The 23,778-nt window shown below is 23.9% G+C and overlaps 1 protein-coding gene across 1 annotated transcript; it reads left to right on the top strand.

Moving 5' to 3' along the window:
* Positions 1–818: 818 nt before the first annotated feature.
* Positions 819–6,398, top strand: LOC135927015 (uncharacterized). Its single transcript, XM_065462950.1, has 12 exons — positions 819–834; positions 1,151–1,183; positions 1,248–1,271; positions 1,328–1,360; positions 1,413–1,427; positions 1,705–1,746; positions 2,243–2,263; positions 2,366–2,398; positions 3,277–3,300; positions 3,357–3,392; positions 3,463–3,489; positions 6,289–6,398. Exons 1-12 carry the CDS (start codon positions 819–821, stop codon positions 6,303–6,305), a joined length of 321 nt encoding a protein of 106 aa, XP_065319022.1. The 3' UTR covers positions 6,306–6,398.
* The last annotated feature ends 17,380 nt before the right edge of the window (positions 6,399–23,778 follow it).

The following is a 23,778-nucleotide window of genomic DNA, read 5'->3' as shown; positions in this document are numbered from 1 at the left end:
ATTATACAATAAGACAAACAAATATTCCTCATAACAATCTTACCAATCATTTAATGTAGCTATGGGCTTGATATTTAAAGCAATATATGTAACAACTTAGAAATTAATATCAAAAATATCATCCTGCCTCCGCGAAGAAATATAGCTTAGAGGAGGGGGAGGGGTTAATAGAGATTTTAGATTAGAGTTAGCCACCAATATTTTTTGTAGCATTGATTTATGATAACCAAGTTCCCCTTTTATACTCAGATTTACTAGCTGACTGATCTTATTAAATACGAAGCCTTAGCAAAAAGAAAATAGCAATAAACTATAAGTGCTTCGATATATTCACAATATTTACCTTATGTACAATAGATGATAGACCTCTAGTTGACTCACAAACAACAATCGAGTTTATCTTAAAATATTACCCTTATAATATTAATTTTAACCTATGAATCTACCTTATAAACATAAGTATATTTAAGTTAACCACGTAATTTCTAATTTAGGTAACATCATTAATAATTAAAATATAAAATTTGTTAAAATCCATTGAGTATAAAATTTAAACATTTACGTTAACTCTTCCATTAATATCTTGATGCAACATTATTTTCTCATAGAATTCCATTTTTTAAAATTCAATATTCTCAAAAAATTATTGATATAATTAATATAACAGCGTTTAATATTATTATCATATTATAAAACACTCATATCTAGTGCGAAACGTGATGATTTGCAGACAAAGGCCACGTAAGTCACCTTTATTTAAAATTGTTCAATGTAGTAAAAAAAATTAATTAAAATAATTATTTTGTATAGATTATATTATGTGTGAAGAAGAAGGTATTTATTGAATAAAAACATGAAATTTTATTGTAACCGATATTATATTCATTTATAGATGGCGATTTAATACAAACAACAACAAATTTTAGTAATTAATTACATCTACATATAACATTTTTCCTCCTATGTCATTTTAAACTTGTAAAATATTATTTTTAAAAAAAATTGGGTTTTATAGATTTAACAATATCATGTATTAATTAATATTAACTTCATATTTAATTTTCTATATATGATTTATAGAATATATGGATTGGATTTTAAACGGTATATCTTTTACAAGAATGCATATAAAAAATTATATTATTTATAGATTACTTGAATAATACTGACCTTTTCATTGGATGTTAGTAGAATATTATTTTTATACTTATAATGAGAATATCACTTAATTCGCTACCTATTTTAAGCTTCAAATGTTTGGATTGGAATAAGTAAATTTATAAAAGATTATATTTTATAAATCAAATTATGTAATCAAATATATTAGAATTGGGAAATGAAAACATTACTCTTAACCTAAGTACAAAAACTTTCAAAAATTAAATAAATATAGTATATTTTAATATAAAAAGATGGGAATTACAATGGTAAAATATTATCTTCAAAATAATTATTTAGTTTTATTTTATGCATTTATTTTTACGAAACCTTTTTTTGGGGTTCTGAACCTTATAAAAAATAAGATTTTATCGTTTTCCACTATTAATCTAAAATATTTTTTTCTGTGATAATTGTTATTAGGCAAATTGTAGTAAATTTATCTCATTTTAAAAATTTGAAGCATTATTTGAATAAAATCAATATTATATTAGATTTTCGTATAATTTGTACTATCATAAAGCTAATCTTAATTTTTATATCTAGCATCGTCTCTAACAGAAACTACAGGACACGTACATAATTTAGGTATATTTTAGTTAATAAAATAAAAATTATATTAATCTGAGAAACGGGAGGGTATAAATATTAATTAGAATACATTGTTAACAGGGCATAATATAAAAATGTGGTAATTCTAGAATATTGACATCTTTTTTTGTATTTTTGATCTGACAATTTCACAAAATTTGATGTATAAATTATAATTTCTTCTAGATTATATTTAATAATAATAATAATATTTATAGGTATTTGTTTTCAATGTTAAATATTTATTTAATTAAACTACCGGAAAAAAAAGGATTTAATTAGCTAATATTGAGCTTAGTTCTCCATAAATCGAATTAAATATATTGAATGAAACGTGATATATTTTTATTTTGTTTTGGTCCTTATTAATTTACAATAGCACTTTTTAGTATGATATAATTTAAAGTTGAAAAATTTTATTAGCATCATATTAATATTTTAAAATATAAAATATATGCATTTTTTTTATAAAATCGGTAACGATAAAATAAAGCTGCGATACTAAAAGCAATAAGTATTATTTCTCTTATAAAATCTGATTTCATACATTTTTTTAAAAAATCAATTTATTGCGATTCGGCATAATTCAAAATGAATAATTGCCATTTATATATAGAAGGCGAAGACGGTACCCTAACCATATCCATAGGTATATTCCTTTTTGGATATATAAGTTTTTATATAAATTTTAATAATTATCAAAATTTTAATTGTAGATAATTTAATATTTTTGGCAGCAGTGTGTAAGATAAAGGGACATGTGATTTATTTATTAACATTACACTTCTTTAAGTGTTATACAACATTATATAGGCCATCCATGATTTTGCTAAGATAGGGAAAAATAGTATTAGGAAGAATTAGGAAAAATTTTTCCCATTAAATTTTATTAGAGATTTTTTGGTTATTGTAGGTCATTGGCTACATATTAATTTTATATAAATAATCTTGGGTTTTCACTTTATTTCAAAATATTTTGAATTATAGTCGTTATTTTAAAAAATAATTAACCTTTACTAATTTTTCTTTAAAATTTTTATTTATTGTAATATACATTTTCAAGAGAAATTTTTTTTCTGAGGGGTGGGAGTTACAATTTTTTTTTGATTAGCTGAAAATGATATTTATGAGAATAGGCAAATTTTCAAAGAGGAGGTTTGACTATATATTAAACGTTGGTTTCATAAATCTAATTTTAAAGTTACAAACAAATTTTTTTAAAATTTTTATTAAAAGATTATTATCAATTTATAAAATCCTTCTATTTAATGTTTTGTTTAAAGTTGGTTTACACAATATGTAAAAGGAAAGGGTCATGTGCTTGAAGTTGCATGAGTGTGGAGATGATTTGTTTTTAATTTTAAAAATTAAATTATAGAACCAGAGCGCAATGTACACTATACCATATTAATTATAATTGTCACGTGTCCATTTATTGCAATTTTACTAGAATTCAATTACCATGCAAAGTTTTAACTAATTATAAATTCTAATAATGGGAACATTCAAAAATTTATATTATTTTAGGAAATAAAACATACCAGGAATCAGGTATATATAAAATTATTTATATCCTAGAACGATCATTAAAATTCATAATATTTCAGTCTCTGGACTAGTTGGAATTATATCTTTTATGGGAGGTATATATATAAATTAAATATTAAAGCTGCCAATAGTATCATTTCTTTTAAAAAAATATTATTTTTGCAGTTAAACCATACCTTCTGCTGTTAAATGGTATATTAATAAATTAAATATATTTCTTTTAAAATACATTCGACTTCTCTAAATATTTTTTTATATATGTGATTTTTACTGCTTATCTTGAATAGAATTATAGTCGATACCCTAATCCTATTATATTGATTAATTATAATGAAAATTACTAATAATATTTTATTGAGTATTTTGATAAGAAAAGGTAGATTGATATTTTCATGTTTGTCCCATTGTCTTTCTCTTTTTTAATCTAAATTACTCATTTGTGATTAGGTAGAAATTATTATATAGGATCGAATGTTATACTAGAAAAGCAAAGATAAGGTTTTGAGTTATAAAAATGAAAATCCCCAGATAAATGAACATAATCGGGAAACCAATGAATACCTTTTGTTAAATAAAAAGAATATATGTTATGCTGGTTTGGAAATCTTGAAAAGATAGATAAGATAGTTGGTAAAACATAACGAGGCTAAAATTTAGAGGTAAATGTAGAAATGATATCTACATAAATGTGATTAAAGAAGATATACTGAGTTTATTTAGCTTTTAACCGAAAAACGTTGATAGAAATTGAGCAGAAGCAAATCTATATATTTGTTTGAATGATATTAGATATAGACTAATATTATGATGGAACTATTACATTCATTATAACTTTAGAATTTTATTTGTTTATTATATTTTTATTATTTTCCTAAATTTAAATTGAGCATTTCATTTTTTTTTCTGATAATTTTTGTTTGATAGTTTTTCTTACACATAGTTTTCTGACCATTATTTAGGATAAAAGTCATCATCCTTTTGCATTAATGAAAGTAACTAACTTTAGAGATTTAAGACATCATCTCGAGTTAATTTAGAAGATTTTAAAATTTTAAATAATAATTCATGACAGTTTATGTATAACATGCTCTAATATCTTTAATTTATAAATATAAAAATTTATTTAGACTTCTTAATAGACATGTAATATTTTATAGAGAATCCTAACATGTATGAAGGCCTGAGAGAGACGTAACAATTCTAAAACATGGAAAATAAAATATAGCTTAAAAAAGAGGTGAAATAAGATGGTGGGCTCTATAAACAGTCATCACATTAGTATAAAAAGAAGTTTATCTGTTACCTATATGTTTCTTACATCATAGATTCACCATCATTTAAATAAAACCACTTTATAATTTTTTAAATTATTAACAGAATATAAAGCATTATTGTAATTTCCTAATTATCTATCGCTAGTTTTGATTTATATAAAATTAATGCAAAAGAATATGGTATTAAAATTAGATGAACTCTTCATTAAATAAACGATTCACTAAATAAATACTACAAAATATTGTAATGGAATGTGAAATGCCATGACATATAGTGGCAAAATTAAATCAGATGTAGGTAGAGATGAAAGAAAGACCTAGAAACTATTGATTGTTTAAGGTGTTTCAACATACCCAAATATATAATAGTTCGTTTGAGAGAATTTTTGAAAATAAAGGCCTGACCGGTTATATACCTTTTGCCCTACTAAATTTCAGCTTATTAAAAATAAAGGTGTTCCAAAAAAAACTCGTGAATTATGACAATTATTATAATCGCTTGTTTTATACAAATAAAATCCTGCATTAACAATTTCTAAAAAGGAAATAAGTCAAATTGAATTAAAAGTCTCGGATAACACTAAATCTCATCAGGATATATTCTATAATATATAATAATCACCTTTAGAATAGTTAGAGATTATTAATGCCGAATAAAGTATACCAATCTATTTTGTGATTGAATATATTAACATTGTATTCATTACATTTTATATGTTTTAAAAATCTACCTCTATATCGTTTAAATGTATAGAGTGGCTACCTATCAAGTCACAGTTTTGATAAAGTGAACATGAGTAAACCAACAATTTGGTATGAGTCCTGGAATGCATAGAACATCGTTTGTAAGTAGTAAATCAAGATTACTTGAAGGGATGTTTTAAAGAAATTCATAACCTTTCCCGATGACGATGAAAAAAGAAAGGAATGTTTTACAGGTTGACTTTTCAATTTAACAAATACGACGGAGTTGCCAACCAATTGCAAATCCCAATCTATCTTCAAGGACGTTGAAGGAGGATCGACTAGGATAGAGGACTTCCAAAAATATATGGCCTGAAAAAGTAGAGGATTTGGGTGAGTTATTAATTTGCTGATAATTGGATCACATGATAAACACGAAGATATGAAGGCACTGACGGAGAGTAGGGAAGGTATTCGTATTCCTATTCCATCTACTTTCGTTGAAACATAACATTCTAAATATTATGGTTCCTAGTATTTTTAGAAAGTATAAGATAGTACATGAAAATTGTCTTAAGTATAACTTTATATGAGCAATTATATTATATCTTTGCTATATTCAAGTCGAATATATTTGCAATGTGCTTTATTTTTTTTATAAAATATTTAAAATTTTACACGTGAAATATGTATGATTTTGTTTATATATGTGCAATTATTATATAAAATTTGATATCATATACTTTTACTAGCCTTTTTCTCTATTAAAATAGTTATTCGTCAAGTTTTTCAAAAAAGATATTATAAAAATTAATTATAATAATGAATAAAAAGCTTTTAGAGGTGAATCGGTCAAAGGCTGGGCAAAAGCGACCCAATAAGCCCCAGTTTCAAAACCCATCTCTGTGTTTAGGTGACGCCAGTTACCATTATATTAATTTTATAAATATGTATTAATTTAGCTTAATTAATAAATTTTTCATAATTTGAATTCATAATCTATATTATAATTTTCATATGTGTCTAATAAAAGGAACCAATATGTTATAGATGGAAGAATAACTAACCAATTAAAACCATTTTATTTATAATAATTTTTCTTGGGCATTTAATTGTTTTTGGGATTAATATTAATTGTTCTTGGGATTCATTTTAATTATATATGTCAATTAGAGAAAAACTTTTTTTTAAATTGATTCTGGGTTAGCATTTATTATTAATCATATGCCAATACAAATTTAAATTGATTAATTTATCAATAAATTTTTTTGTATATTTACCAAGTAACAATAATGCTTATTAAAAAAGGCAATATGTGGGAACTTCTTGTAGAGATAAAAACCACCCATATCAAACCGACTGGTTAGAATTTTATTAATTATTTTTAGTCCAGCCGTAAAAAATTGCATAATTTGAATTCTTTTAACATAAAATCTATTTAAGAAATTCACTCCTGGTCAATCAAGTTTTTATAATATCAAAGAAATATTATAGAAATATTAACTGATAATTACTGAAGTTATACAAGATTTATGAATTAATAAAATTATATTTAGATAGTCAAAGTGTTAGAGATACGAAGGCAAAAATATTAAAATCAGAATAATTTTCTGTAAATATGCCTGGAAAAACGAAAAGAATAGTTATTCTTTAAATGAGATTAAATGAAACTAAAATTAATATAAAATATATAAATAACCCCCCCCCCCCCCGTTCGCTGAGCTGCAATCTCGCTCTCACTCTGTTTTATAGAGAAACTCGTTATCACCTCACAGGACATAATATTTGGGAAATGATTAGGATTAGAGAGAATTATGGGTAAACTGCAACCAAATTTAAAACGTAAATGGATAATAAATATTTTAACTGCATCTTTTTCTAAATCATTTGTCCAAATAGATTTATATTTTGAGAATGTGGAGTTGGTGATAAGGATTTAATATATAATATATTATAAAAATTTTTATATTGTTATTACATCTAATTAGAATTTATTTAGTCTGTCATGTAATTTGGGAAGAAAATTAACTAAATTCTAATGTTAAATATTACAATATATTTATTTCTTGGTCTTAGAGGTAGGGGGCTAATATTTTTTATTAACACATACTAATAATATGTTTATCAAATAAAAGGTAATACAAATATCTTTTGACCATAATGTTGAATATAATTTAAGTTTTCGAGTTTGTGTTGGGCGCAGTAATATTTTTATTATCTAAAGACAACTCATCTTTGGTGTAAATGGGTTAGACCGAAAACAAATGGGAGAAAGGCATTGTCATTGAAAAAGAGAGTGAATTATTATACAGAATAGACACTGGTTGCAAAATAATAAGAAGATATAAAGATCAAATAAAAAAAAGATCATGCCAGACAGTAAAGGTGAACGAACCGATAAGAAATTTTGGAGGGGAAAGAGGAAAGACCTGTAAGAGCAAAACGTTTACCGAGCCATTTCAAAGACTATGTAATGAATGTCAAGGAATACAAAAATTATCTGGAAAAACAAATTATAAACAACACGCGATTTAATAAACATTAAAAAATAGAAATAAAAAATAATAATAAAAAAAAAATGCTATAAAAATAACAATAATAAAAATTCACATTAAAAAATAAAAAATCAATTATCATTCTATGGACCATTCGATTTGATTCTTATTGTAATTATTCTACTATAATTCATTTGATAATGATAATAAACAAAAAAACGAATAAAGAGATGAACAAAAAGGCGTATGATGAGACGTTGAGATGATGATAATAAATAAGACAGAAACAAGAGAAACTGGAATAGCAAAGAATTACTCAGAGAGAGAGAGATGTTAAGATGTGTAAATAGTTACAGGCGATTAAATTTAATTTTCATGTTTAAATTTTTCTTATTTTAATGTTATTATGCAAATGTTTTCAATTACTTTAAAACTATATATACTTTTCTTTTTTTTATATAAAAATACACATTTTTATTTTGATTGTAATTTTGTGATTTCAACATGTGAAATAAAGTTTTAATATAAATCCTTACAAATATAGTTTTAACATAAATTGTCACAAATACATAAGTAAATAGTTAACATCTATTGTCTTAATATTTATCTTCAATATTTAAAAAATATATATAGAATTTATTCATATCGTCGACTTAGTATTATTGTGTTCTATATCCATTTTACTCAAAAATAAATTTTTTTTAATAAATGAATTCTTCATAGCAATAAAAATTTTTAAATATAATTTCAAATTGTTTGCATTATTACATTGTGATTCGCTATTAAAAATATAAGAAATATTTTTTAAAATGCTTTTCTGATTTAAAAAAATGGATATAGAACATTATAATATTAAACCAACGATATATAAATTTGAAATAAGAATTCAATCGTAGAGTATGATCCAGCACATCCTTACATATAAATAGGAAAAAGTTACTTATTTAGATTTTCATTAAAGGTATTTTGCTTCTTATAGAATAGGATGTTAACAGCAGGAACAGGGTATGGTTATTACATCATTTAAATTTATAATAATCTTATTTTAAATTATAAATAATTTAATTTAGATAAATTTTATATTTAGTAATTCAAAATTATAGTTAACTATTATAACTAATAGCAATTAATTTGAATAGATTATAATTATTCCATATTCTTCTTCAAAAGATTGTCAGAACGTAATATTATTGTAAAATCACAATGAAACATATAATTGTATATATTTAATCATTAAACAACTATAATCTGATAAATATTTTAATTTAATATTTTTTTTATAAATAAGTTATGAAACATGACAAGTTTTAACATGCTATATTTTTATAAGAAATGCATTTCAATCCAATTGAGACTTAGATATTTATTTCTTTTAAGAATTTTCAAACATATATATAGGAATTGTAAAACATAGTTAGGAAAAAAAAAGCTAATTTAAACTCAAACATGAAAATATTAAAAACCTAATAAAAATTTTTAAATGATTATTAATGATGACGACTAAAGCTACTACATTTATTACGAATTATTGTTATTATTATCTCATTAAACTTAGTTTCCCTGTAAAATTTAGGATATGAGTGTCGAAATTATAAACTACTTTTTTAAAATAAGAAGTCATTTTTTGTAGAATTATAGAGAATTTAAAAGATTTTAAAAAATTTGATAAAACATTAATTCGTGGATTACTATTTCAGATTTACCATCTTTTGTTTGATGACTTGCTTTGTTTACAAAGAGTGATAATATTTATGCAAAATAATATCTTTTTAATTAATCACATAGGATTTCTTAATTATCTCATTTTAAAGATTTAAAAAGATGAATATTATGTGCTTTAATTAAAAAACATAACTAAGGCACGAAAAGATCTTTAAAACATTAAAATCTATTAAATAGTAACAATAGAGTGCTGCTGTAGTAAAATAAGTCAAATATAAAGAAAACAATAAGATAAAATTTTATAACCAAGTTCATAACGGTTTTTATTATTTTATTCTTCCATTCTTAGTTACCACTCTTTTTGATACTTAGCTTTTAATCCCTGGTTATGTATTTTTTATTCTCTCACTAACTTATATATTTAATCTTATCTTCCCATTTCTTAAGATGCACGATCAGGAAAATAGTTAGATTAGTTCTCATATATTAATAATCTGAAAAACACTTGTAAGGCCGTGTTCTGGTTTATCTTATTTCGAAATAATCTGTTTAGCACTCTAAGAGCATTTTAAATAAACTAAAGGACCATGCATCTTTGTTGCGCAGAAAAAAAATATATATTAACAAATAATATTTTAATGTATAAACTTAAAAAAAAACAGAAATAATTTAAAATCTGTTTAGCCTGGACTAAACAGAAATAAATTTTTAAGAAGAACCATTACACTGCCTAAGTATTATTAGTCAACTTAGCGTATTAAACTCTCAATTTCGAAATACCTTGTTAAGAAAAAATATCGCAACATATATGTCAATTTATTTGAATTTCTTTATACACTCATTGACTCATACTATTAATTCCACTTATCATTATATTTAAATTGACTAACGAAAAATATAATTCTAATAATTTTATATATTTATTGGAGACGCTCAATTATTTCTCTCTAGTTTTACCATTGATATGACAAACAATAAACTGTAAATAATAAATGCAATTTTTTATTAAAACCAAATTCATTTGTATTAACATGAGATAAATTAGACATACCGACCCCAGGATTAATCCAAAAATAATAGTTTTCAAAAATGCTGACATAGATTATAAATAATCCTAATAATAATCAATATAAAGTAAAAGTTTTCCCATTTATTTAAATGAGGATATTTTAATCACCCCAAGTTTAAATAATCTATAAAGTAAAATTTATTATGGGATAATTATTTTTCCTCCTAAATTATATTGGTACCTTAATTAAATACAATATTATGTGTAAGTTATAATAAGTTATCTTCAATCTATAAAAATTAAATTATAATATGATTTCTAAAATTAGTAAAGTAGCCACCCTAAAACAAATTTTATAATGTGGAAATATAAAATACAAGATTATTATAACATGATTAAATTGTGTTTAAAAATAATAAAAATGGTATGGATGTAACATGACAATAATATTTCGGCTAAGTCTAATATGACACAGTAAAAACCACGCTAAAACATTTAAAGCAAAATAAAGTTTTCGATATTCATGCCCAAAATACATAATGTTTCTCCCATAGATAAAGTCAATTTACGCTATTTACAATATTTTAAATTAGCAAAAATAAATTTATTCCCTTTTCTTTCTATCTTCCTCATATCTCTTTCTTCATATTAATGTGGTTGTATTCACGCCACTGAAATAAATAAATATACTATAACTAATATCAGTGGCGAAACTAGATCTAAAAAATCCTTAGAGGAAGAATAGAACAAGCTTAAAAATGGTGTATAATAACTGATAATATGTTGATATACCATTTAACAATAGAAGATATGGTTTATCTGCAAAAAAATATTGTTTTTAATATTGCTATGCGCCGCTTATATCTAAATTTATATACCTCCTATATAGGATGTAATTGCAACAAGTCCGGAGACTAAAATATTAAGAAAAAATTTGATTGATCGTCCTAGGATAGAAATAATATAATATTACTTGGTTCGTGGAGCGTTTTATTCCCTAAAAGAATAGATTTTATTTTGGGTATTCCATTAGCATTATAATGAGTTAAATTATTTATGATGATTTAATTCTAAGAAATTAATATAAAATATAGTAAATAAACACGTGGCAATCACAATTAAGATTATGTACATTACGCTTTCGCATTTTATAATTTAATTTTAAAATAATAAATTCATCTCCACACTTGGAAATTAACATCAAGAAGTCTCTTGTTTCAAAAAATACTAAAGAAATTGTTCTCAGCTGTCTCTTACCATCCAAAAGAATATTTTCACATAAGATAAAACATCTAGATAGAAATACGTTGGTCTAGTCACTAGTCTACTTAACTATCCATGGTTCTATGTAATACTAATACATGTAATTTTAACTACAATTTATTAGATAATCTGTTTTTTAATGATTAATATATCATTCATATTTTATTATCATCAAAGCTGTATTGAGATGAATGTACATAATTTTATGTTGAACAGTTGCATTTTATTACTTTATTGCATATGTAAATTAGCTTTTGATTGTGTAACTTTAAAATAAATTACGAAACGCGAATGTGTAACGCAATAAAATAAAATCTCACTGATGACAAAAAATATTAATGTTACAACAACGAAAGGTTTGATAATTATCTAATTAAAAATTATTTATTTTGCTCTAAATAACGTATACCTATTAATATTGTTAGGTTGCCGTCTCTACCATCTAGATATGAATTAACAATTATATAATATATTCAGAATTTTATTTTAAATTCTGCGAATTGCAATAATTAATTTTGGATGAAAATTAAAATTTTTTAAGAACAGTTTTTTAAAATAAAAAATAATACCTATTTCTCTTCGTATCGCAGCTTTATTGTATCATAACAGGTTTTATAATAAAACAATATACTTTAAAATAATGATAATAATGTTGTAAGAAAATTCAAGAAATTGAAGATTATAAAAACTTAAATAGCTTATAATTAGGGATGTAAATTTCCCGGGAAACTATATTTAGGGGAAATTTGGGGAAAAAACGGGAAATAATGGGAAAATAGGGAAATAACGGGAAACTATCTTTTTTATATTACTTTACAGGTCAATATTGATTTTTTTTTATGTTTTATTGAAAATATATAGATTATAAACATTATAATTAAACAAATATAAATTATTTTCAACTAATTTGCAATTACTTTACATGTTTTATTTGAAATATTATATATAGACTAAATAATATTTAAACAATTAATTTTGAATAGTTAATTATCTTCGTTTGAAGATGAAAATGATTCCAGATCAGAGCTTGAAATTCTGGAATCCAGCAATTTGTCATTTTCAGAAATATCCTTTCCCATAAAATGTAGATTGGCTCTTATATAAACTAATTTGCAAACTTTGTCATTTTTTATTCTATTTCTAGATTTAGAATGAATATTTCCAAAGGAGGACCATATTCTTTCGGATGCTGCACTTGTTGGTGTTACTGATAAAATTCGTATGGCTAGGGTCGATATGTATTGATTGCAACATAGACCTAATAAAATATTGAATAACACAATTTTAAGATTAGAAAAAGAGTTAAGTTATTGTTTACAGAAATATAAAAGTATTTAACCTTTCCACCAACTCACTGGATCTGTAAATGATGCGCCTTGCCAAAGACTTGCTATATTAAAAAAATCTTCCCTTGCACGATATTTGGATAGGTTTCCTATTACTCTTGCAATATCTAAATCTAGATATCCAGAAAATCGGTTAATAATATCCAACCCCTTTGCAACTTCATTCTCTTAAATTAAATCGGCAAAACCTTGGGTCAAATATATGAGCAGCATAATGAATGTCCCGACAACAAAAATTTTTTCGGCTTTTGATAAACTGCTCTATTTCTAAAATCTCGCTCTGCGACAATATATTTGATATTTTTTTATAAGCGTTAAATGTCTCCCTGATATGAATAAACGCTTGAGGGACATCAGATAAATTGGCTTTATCTCCTTCCACTATCTCTATTTGCGTAAATATGACTTTAATAAAATTATATAGTTGCATTAGATCATTAAAAAACCCATCGTTATCAAGAAGAGTAAGTCTCTTATCTCGATCAGTAAATATATCAAGAATAGCCATTTCCTGTAAAATATTTTTATTTTTTAACAAGCTATTTATCATCAAAACTATACCTGCCCAACGAGTTGGGCTAGGCAACTTTAAGGAAACAATTTTATTATTATTTCTTAGGAGTTATTTTTCTTTTAACGTTGATAAAAGAATATTGTTAGATTTTAAATATTTTATGATATTTTTAGCTTTTGTGACTAAAATTTGAATGGATAATATCTTATTTGCTATGTCCTTTACTAGTAGATTTAATCCCGGCACATCCAATGCATTATAAATATACTTTTCAGACTAGCTATTTAATTTTAACAAGTATCTACTAAAATTTTGCAAATGTAAATAGGGAAATTGACATAATTCAAAAACAAAACACAAATATAATTTATGATATAAACCACGAGGAAAAAATGATTTTATAAAATCTAATAAAAATCGTATTTATTTTATCATAAGATCATTTTCAAAATTGGGAAACTGTTAATTTTATAAAAATCATGTTGATTTAGGCAAAAAAACCTATTATAAAAATTGGGGAAATATGGGAAATTTCCCCTGTCTTACATCCCTACTTATAATACAAAAAAATATTATATATTAATAATGACCAAATAAAAAAAATTGATAAGTTTCATTCAATATTAACTAAATATTTAATCGTTTGATTCTATTTTCTTGAGGCTTATGCCTCAAAAAGAGATTCCACCAAAATTAATTTGTGATATGTCCAATTATTTTTTCTTATACTTCAGATATTATTTAATTTGAAAAATATAAATATAATATTGAAAATAAATTTACCAGGTCAATTCAGCAGAACTTTTATCGAGAAACACTTTTTGGCAAACCTATTATTGCGAAACACTTTTTTGCAAAACTTTTATTGCAAATGTCGTTTATTACAAAGAAATTTTTTAGCAAAGTTAATTGCGTAACAAATTACGCGACTTTTTTTCCACGAAACATTTATAGCGAAGATAATATCGCAAACCCAATATGGAAAATTTATTTATACAAAACCTTATTTTGAGTATATACATTTTAGCAGAACTTTTATCGCGAACATTAGCGCGAACATTAGCGCGAACTCTTTACAGCAAATTTTCTACCCCGAATGTGTTTGAGAATCATTATCACGAAAGCATTACCCGGAAAAAATAAAGGAAAACAGCATCAATATTAATTTACTCCAATAAGTTCCTTAAATCAGAAACGCGAAATTTAATCTTTTGTAGTGAAGGTCACGATCCGGTCTTTGGTCCCGACTGGACCGATACCCTCAGACCAAACCGGACCACGGTCCTTAAGAAAAAGATTGATCCAGACCGTGGTCCTAAATAAAAAGACCGGTCCAGAACCGGTCCTTTTATTTGTTTAAAAACACATTTTTTTAACCTAATTTAATTTGTTTTATCATTTTGTTAAATATAAGAGTATTATATAAACAGTAAAATTTAATCAATGGTATTGAAGAAAGTGATTTTGTGCTTGTGGAGGGCATATTAAAATTAAGAGTAGATTGTGTTTATGAGATATTTTCATTTTCATCATTATAAGTATATATTTTATGTTTTATCAGATGTCTGCTTAAGGTATCTAATTATTTTATTAAGAATAATGTTAAGTTATTTTGACAATGAATTATTGAGACAGTTTCTTAAGAAAAAATAGAACTATATAAATAATAACCAAAATATTTTAATAATTATACTGCTTATTTTGATTAATTTATTGCTTAAAAAATTATAAACAATTATTTTGTAACTTGTTGCTGACGATACATTAAATTTGGTACTGCAATGAACACATACTCTATGTTTTTTATTGGGACTATAAGTAAAATGTTTCTTGGACAAACTTATGGTTTTCATATTGTAAATAAAAATTAACAAAATCTAAAATAACTCATCTAGAAAAATATCATAAAATAAAATATACAAAAAAATTATATTAATTGAATAGTAAGCAAACTTAAATAATAAAAGACCGGTCCGGACTGCGGTCTGAACCGTAAATAATAAAAAGACCAGTCCGGACCACGGTCCTCAAAAAAGATCGGTCCGATAATCGGTCTGGTCCCGGTCTAAGACCGATAGGACCGGATCGTTGACCTTCACTAATCTTTTGTTACTTGTCTAAGTAAGTATTAACCTTTATCTGATGTGAAAAAAAAGAAATTGGGTCTCATCTCACTCATGGTTGTAAGTACGAAGGTAAAATTTCTGTTTACGGTTATCCTAATAAATTTAGACCTCCCCCTCCCCCGACATAAATTTTTAAAATGTGCTTAGTGCCATTAAAAGTAAATTTTAACAAAATTTTTAAATGCTTGGAAAATTTTGAATTGGGGAAATCCCTTATTCCACATAGATGTAATTTATATTTAAATCCCCTTTCAAAATTCGATAATTATTTAGCTTATACCCCTGTTTTTAATTAGTGACTGGTAAAACTGATTGATGAATTTATAAATATTAAGCACCCATCAGACAATCAATATTGGCCCAACCCAGATTGTAATTTCGTCAAGGATCAAAATTTGATAAATGAATTTAATGATTTATATATTATAAAGCCTGAATTCCTTGTGCGTGATTCTAATAAAACTTTGAGTAAGCTTAGGACTTGGTAGCAAAAAATTTTTATTTCAATAATATATTTTTGTAAATCAAATCTAAGTTCATTAATCATTATATAAATTTAGGATAAAAGAAAATTAAAAACTCTTATAATCAATCTTATACCTATTTTTTAAAATTATTCAATTAATATATCATAAAATAAAATAGTCATTATTAGCAATACGATTTTGACCTCGTGATCATTTTCAAAGCGGAAGAAATTTGGTATTTTTGCGGATGAAATATGAAAATTGGGGTAAAATTGCTACCCGCCGGGATTGTGAATTGGCTTAGTTAGCCCCCTATTAATTATATAAATATTAACAAAGTTGGTAACGTTTTATAATTTCGAAATGGGTAATATTTTATACTTAGTTTTAATTTCTACTTCTTTGTAATGGAGTTACTTTATTTATATTCTATATAAATAATTTAAATACGTGATAATTAAGCACCTACATATAATGCTATATACAAACAAACATGATGATAAAATATGAATGAATGATGTTGATTTATTATTGAATAAAAATAAAACATATGAAAGGTAATGATAAAGAAATTTACAAACTAGACATGTTTTTTGAATAAATATTTAAAATATTTTAAAAATAAAAAAATAATCAATTGCTGTTTCTCAAAATTATTAATTTTATATTAAAAACGTCAAAATGCTAAAAAAATTATGCGGAATTATGGTAGATTTTTGCGATAGATTTCTAATTGCGATAGTTTTGCGGGAGTGAGATGTCTGCATGTAAACTAAAATATTGTGGGAGTCTCCCGCTGATGGGGGGAGACCTAGCAACCCTGGTCGTGATATCAAATTTGCTAAATTATCTTCGCGATATATGTTAAGCAAAATAGTTTTCGTTAAATTGTCTTCGCGATTTGGATTTCACGATAATGACTTCGCTATAAAATTTTCATGATTATTGATTTGGGATAAAAATTTTGCTCTAATTTACTTTAAATATTTCGCGATAAAGGTTTCGCTATAAAAAGTTCGTAATATTTATTTCGCTCTTCACAGAAAATTATTCACTATTGTGAAGTTTAGCTATAAAATCTATTAGCGATAAACAAAATTTACAATAATGAATTGACATGGAACCAAAAACAAACGCCTATTAATAAGTTGCAATTTACTTTATATTATCAAATATAAATCGAGAGGGAATTATAATTCATGTATCAACTTTCGAACATGTCAAATCGAAAATAAAAAAACAAAAAAATTTTTGAATAACTCATCTCAATATCTTATTTGCCCTCTCCACTATATATTTATCAAGATTTTTACTATCCCCTCATCAGTTTATAGATATATAATATGGTAATTATTTTTAAATTAAAATCTACCTAATTTATACATGTGTCCTGTAGTTTCACTTAGAGATGCTATATATAAAAATTATGGCATATTATTTTGAATTATGATTGTGCATATTTTATGAAAATCTACTAATTATCAAATAGAACTTAAACCAACTTTTAAAAAATGTTAAATATAATATAACTTGCTGTAATGTATATATAAACTAAATTGTATTTTCTTAATTTGGTTTTAAGTTACAATTTATTGTAATAGATTAAATAGATAAACGATTTTGTAAATATGGATATGTATTTTCTTATGGTAATCATATAATATATTTTTATACATAAATAAATAACTTCATTTCACTTGCCTAATAACAATTATCACAGGATAAATATTAAAAAGCGGGAAACGTTAAAAACATTATTTATTGATATAAAATTCCGGGAACCAAAATAAAAAGATCATAAGAATATATGATATAGAAAAAAATAATTATTTTGAATAAAGATAATATTTTACCATTGTAATTCCCATCTTTTACATATTAAAATTATGTCATATACATTTAATTACCTAAAGATTTTATACCTAGGTTAAGAGTAAGGTTTTTATTCCCCAATCCTAAATATATTCTATTATATTATTTGAATATATTCTTTTATAAATTCACTTATTCCAATCCTTAACTTTTTAGCTTTAAATATGTAGAGATAAAAATAAATTTTATAAGTGTAAATATAATATAGTGCTTACTTTGTATGAAATGGTCCGTATTATTTAAGTAATCTATAAATAACAAACGTTATTTTATATGAAATTCTTGTAAATGACTTACCGTTTATAACCCAGTCCATATATTCTAAGTATCATATTAGAAAATTAAAATATGACGTAAATGGTTATATGATATTATTAAATCTTAAAATCAAATTTTTTAAAAAGAAAGGTATATAAAATTATTATTTAATAGATATCAATTAACTCGAAAAAATTTTAAACTTGTTAGATGAAATTATATTTTTTATGTTTGCAATGTTAATATAGAACTTTAATAATGGATTCGAAAGGATATTTAAGTATAAATGACATTATAAGAGGTAAGATTACATATAAAATTTATGACTTTATTTAATTAATAAACTTATTGTGGTATGTATAAAATCGGCATCTATAAAAAAATATTATTGTTTATAATAAAATCTTATGTTTTTATACAATAAATACCTTCTTCTTCGCACATAATAGAATCATCTAAAAAATTATTATATATTAATATATTTTTGACATAGAGCACTTTTAATTAAAAATGGTTTACCTGGCTTACGCCTGCAAATCATCACATTTCGCACTAGATAAAAGTGTTTTGTTTAAATTATTTAATGTTAAATCTTGCGATATTTACATATCAGTAATTTTTTGAGATATTAAAAAAGTTTAATTTTATGAACAAAGAATGTTATTTAAAAATTGGAGAAAGCTAAAATTTTATATATTTTTAATAAATTTCTATTATAACATTAATTTGTTTTCTAGAGTTATATTTATGAAGTTAGCATAAATTACAAATTATATAGCTAACTAAAATATAGTTTTTTTTATAGACTTTTAGATTTTGGTAAAATCATGGGTTATATTTAAATTCATAATATTTTGGTCATAAAAAATGAAGAAGATATAATGAATAAATTTTTTAGTCAGTTCAAATTTTTGTCTTGAATGATAAGATTAAAAAAATAACGTGCGTGATAAATTATGTTTAACAAACCCTCATTTAAAACTGTTAAATATGCTCGTCGATATTTTAATTGCTTTTTTTTATTTTTAATTGTATAAGGATAATGTTTTAAGAGAGACTCGAAATCTCATAAGTAAGCCATGAGAGGCATATCGAGTAATTTGGATTCAAGATATATTGAAGATAAGTTTTATATTAGGTAAATTAGAATTAAAGATAGACCTGAGCATCTCGTAAATTTATATCTTTTAGAGAAATGTTAATTAATTTAGACTCCTTTAAATCCAGCAATAACTAAGCAAAATGGGAAAAAATTTTTGAAAATCGAATTTGTTGTAAATTATTTGTGGAAAGTGGAAATAAGTCGTAAATTGTAAATTTAAGGATGTGATTATTCTCTGGACCAACAGATAATTGGTTGATTTACGCTGCTTTAGATAATTCTGGAAAATAATTTATTCTGATTACAAATTTTAAGCATATCTCTACTATTTGCTAAATATGAAGACCTCTATTTTAAAGATTGATTTAGTAATTCATCTTATATTCCGCCTTTGCAGTATATTTAAATTATAAGCCTTTATTCAACCTTAGAAAGATATTATATTTTTTAAGTACAATCATCAGGTCTCATTTCAAAATTACACAAAAAAATTGAATACATTATAATGTATATCTTCCACATTATCAAAGTCTTCTTGAGTCTTGCCAATTCTATTTTGTAAAATAAGTTAAGGAACATGTTTTCTTTAATTCATCTAATATAAGAGTTTATATCAGAATAAACAAAAAAGATATAAATGTTTGAATAAAGAAATCATGTTTCCCAATAACAAAATAATAAATAATTGTGATATAATTATAATTACTTTGCAAATTTCCTAAATAACGGGGAAAAAAATTTACTTTTAGTTTGTTTTTCCACAAATATACATTATATTAATATTTAAATCTAAATTTAATATTGAGAATTTGAATTTTAAAAGGGGTGTATAAATTAAAAAATATACTAATATTTTTAAAATGGAAAGGTAAATAATGTAATTTAAGCCCGGGGCTATATTGAGCCCTAAGATTAATTGGTAGGGATGGTCATTATTTTCTTACTCAAAAATACTCTCAATTATTATTATTAAATTTTATTTTAAGATAGTTATAATATTTTTGGTTCAATCCAAAATAAGTTAACATTATATTCAGAATAGGGTTATTTATAAGTATAAGGAGTATAACATTTTTGGTTATCTTAAAGTATATAATCAGAAGAAAAAAAGCCAAAGTTTGTTATAACGCCATGCATAGAGGAGACTGAGGCTAGTAGAACTGCATTTTGCAAATCGCCTATTATATATTATAAAGAACAATTTAAAATCGATAGTTATAACTATAAAAGTGCCTTATAAATATTTATAAAAATATAATCATATTTTTCAAATTTAATTATTTGCAAAAGTTGAAATTTTGCCCAATGCCCCAATATCAGGGTGAGGCATATCACTGCAAGGGGCTTCCTAAACCATTAGTTTTTTATGACTATAATGGATTGAAAGCTTTTTTTCTATTAATAATGATACTTATAGAATAATATATTATTTTGTTCAAAATATCATAATATTTTTAAATTGAAGCTTATTATAAATTTTAGTTAATTTGATAAACATTTTGGACCTATAAAAATAAAGATCTTAAGGAGAGATTATGATTTCCTGGCATAAATCCCAAACACCAATCATAAACAGCTATGAAATTGTCATTCCAAGATTTTGAAATATTTTTTTGTTAACTGCTATAATTGATGTGTATGGTTTATCAAGCCCCGCTAGCTCTAAATTGACTAATCACGATTAAAATATATCTAGACAAAATAAATACTCATAAAACTTTCTCAAATGGAGTGTTAAAACTTTATTATAAAGTTTGATTTACATATATATAATTATACAATAAAAATTAAAATTCTGTCCTATAAAAATTTTGAATTTTATAACAAATTTTAAAATTTTTATTAATTAATTATTATTTTTTTTTTTTTTTATTAATTGCTATAATTGCCGTATTGGGTCAAGCCCCGCTAGCTCTAAATTGACTACACGATTGAAATTATATCTAGACAAAATAAATAATAATAAAACTTTCTCAAATTATAAAAGAGGGTTAAAACTTTGCTATAAAGTTTGACTATGATTACAAAACTTAATAAAAATTCAAATTCTCTCATGTAAAAATATTTTGAATTTTATCTCAAATTTTATTTCTTAAATAAAATTTTTATAATTAATTATTTAAAACATTTTTGACTATAGATGCATACTAATAAAGGCTCTATTAAAATTTAAACCTTGTAATAGTGGCTTGCCAAGCCACGGGATTTACTTAACCCTAGTCTTCCCTACTATATTTTTATCTCGCTATCAATTTGTATACGTTTAGAAAATAATTCTAATACAATTATATGAAAAATATTATTATTCTTTTTATATATAAAACTAAATTCTCGATATAAATAAATATATATTTTATTATATAATATTATACCATTATATTGTAAAAGGTATGGTTTAGCTATAAAAATAATTTGTTTTTAAATTAAGCTAGTAGTTTCTTGAATATCTTCTTAGTACCTTTTGGATCGGAAACAATTGTAGTATCTCCTGAAACTTAAATAATCTCGTTAGGAGACCATTATAAAAATTATATAATATATACTTGGTTCATAGATTGTTTTGTTTCCTAAAGGGACAAAATATTACTTGAAGTATAATCTATTTTTCATTATTATACAATTTATGTGTATGACAATGATTTCAATCATTTTAAATAAAAAAAAATCGTATGATATAAAATATAATAGAATCAAAGTCCTATTCATCGTTAATAATTTATGGAATCGCCCCGATTATAAAAATTATTCCAAAAAAATAAGCTCGGTTTAAGTTTTGGTTAAATATTCTTCTATGTCTAACTTTACCCAGGTTTGTAATTAATTTTTAAACCTGGCTCTATATTTGAAAAACATATCATTTTATGGCCTTCTTCGGGCTAGTCTTGAATGTCTCTTATTAAAACGTAAATTTCTCAAAAAAAAATAATACAATAAGAATTCAATTGTTAAAGGATTATTTAGATTAATAAATAAAATAATTATTTAAACATGATTACCTATAAATATTTTTAGTGTGCCGTTTACACCAACTAGATATTAATTTATATATTTATGTACATTCATACTCATTAAATTATTTTAAATATTTCGCAAAATATATATACCTAGTCGTTTTACTATCAAATCTTTGTCGTCAGATAATTTTTTAAAATACAATTTATTTTTTATAATATAGGAAATTTATTATAGTGAATTAATATAACACTTTTTTTTAATTATTAAAATAAATTTATACTGGATTAAATTAATCTACCTAAATTGTATACTCCTTCGACCGTTACTAAATATTCAACATTTTAGACACATTATATCGTATATGAATGCTATACAAATAAACTATTCTATATAAGTTTGGGTCTAAATAATTTAGAAATTTAACTCAAAGTAATCGAGGTTCGGTTCATGATCAATCAAATGCTATATATAGCATTGTGAGAAAATTAGTGCTGAAAATTTTCTTTTTCTATGCTTTTAAATAGATAAACATGTTGAATACATTACTCAGATGCTTTTTATTCAAATAACTTATTTTATGTTTTAGAATATTTATTTGGTATTAATTATAAATTTACAGAGATTTAATTCACACAGGAATTTAATTCATACAGGAATTTAATTCACACAGGAATATTTAAAAAAAATTTAATTAACATTTTATATATATATGACTACATTTGTTCGGTTGTGTAAATATATATTTATATAAACTAACTCAATTGATTTGATAAACAAATTTTTTACATATAGAATATCACATATATAAAAATGCCTTAATTTGATCAATCTTTAACCCAAAAAGTATTCAATTGTTCTTTTAATAGGTTATATTTTAAACGCATATTATAGTTATCTAGCAGTTAAGTCCTTCTTCTTTTTTAAAAAATTAAAGCAATTATATATATTATGTGACCTAAAAACCTAAGCGATATTATGTAAAATTATATGAATATATTTATTCATAAATAACAATTTTTTAAATATTTGTCTGATAATCCTGAAGGATTGAAAAGAAAGTAATGATAGATTAAAGAAATGAATGAATAAATAACTATGTCGAAAAAAAAATTAGATCAGTTATCCTATACCATTAATTGATCATCAATAAAATATCAAAATAATATTATATTATATTTTTTTAGAAATATGGGGATCGGTTAATGTTGTTAAATAGCGCTAGTTAGTACTGATCTGCATCGGGCCAAATTTTTCAAGCCCAGCCCGCGAAATTTTTTTTAAAAAGTTTTGCCGGCCCGGTCCGAATCCGAAATTATTTTAAAAAAAATTTACCTACCCGGCCAGGCCCAAATTTATAAATATAGAAATTAATTTTTATAATTACTCAAAATAAAAGACATATGTTATATGTCATTCAGTTTCAATAAATAAAATAAAATATTTTATTTTACATA

Source organism: Gordionus sp. m RMFG-2023, chromosome 3, assembly GCF_954871325.1.
Source record: "Gordionus sp. m RMFG-2023 chromosome 3, tfGorSpeb1-WG-v2, whole genome shotgun sequence".
NCBI lineage: Eukaryota > Metazoa > Nematomorpha > Gordioida > Chordodea > Parachordodidae > Gordionus > Gordionus sp. m RMFG-2023.
Note: the sequence above shows the minus strand (reverse complement) of the source record. Positions and strands in the feature narration are given on the sequence as shown.

Coding starts and splice junctions, on each gene's coding strand:
- LOC135927015 (XM_065462950.1), top strand. Junction 1,184..1,247: donor TACTGACCTTTTCATTGGAT/GTTAGTAGAATA, acceptor ACCTATTTTAAG/CTTCAAATGTTTGGATTGGA. Junction 1,272..1,327: donor AAATGTTTGGATTGGAATAA/GTAAATTTATAA, acceptor CAAATATATTAG/AATTGGGAAATGAAAACATT.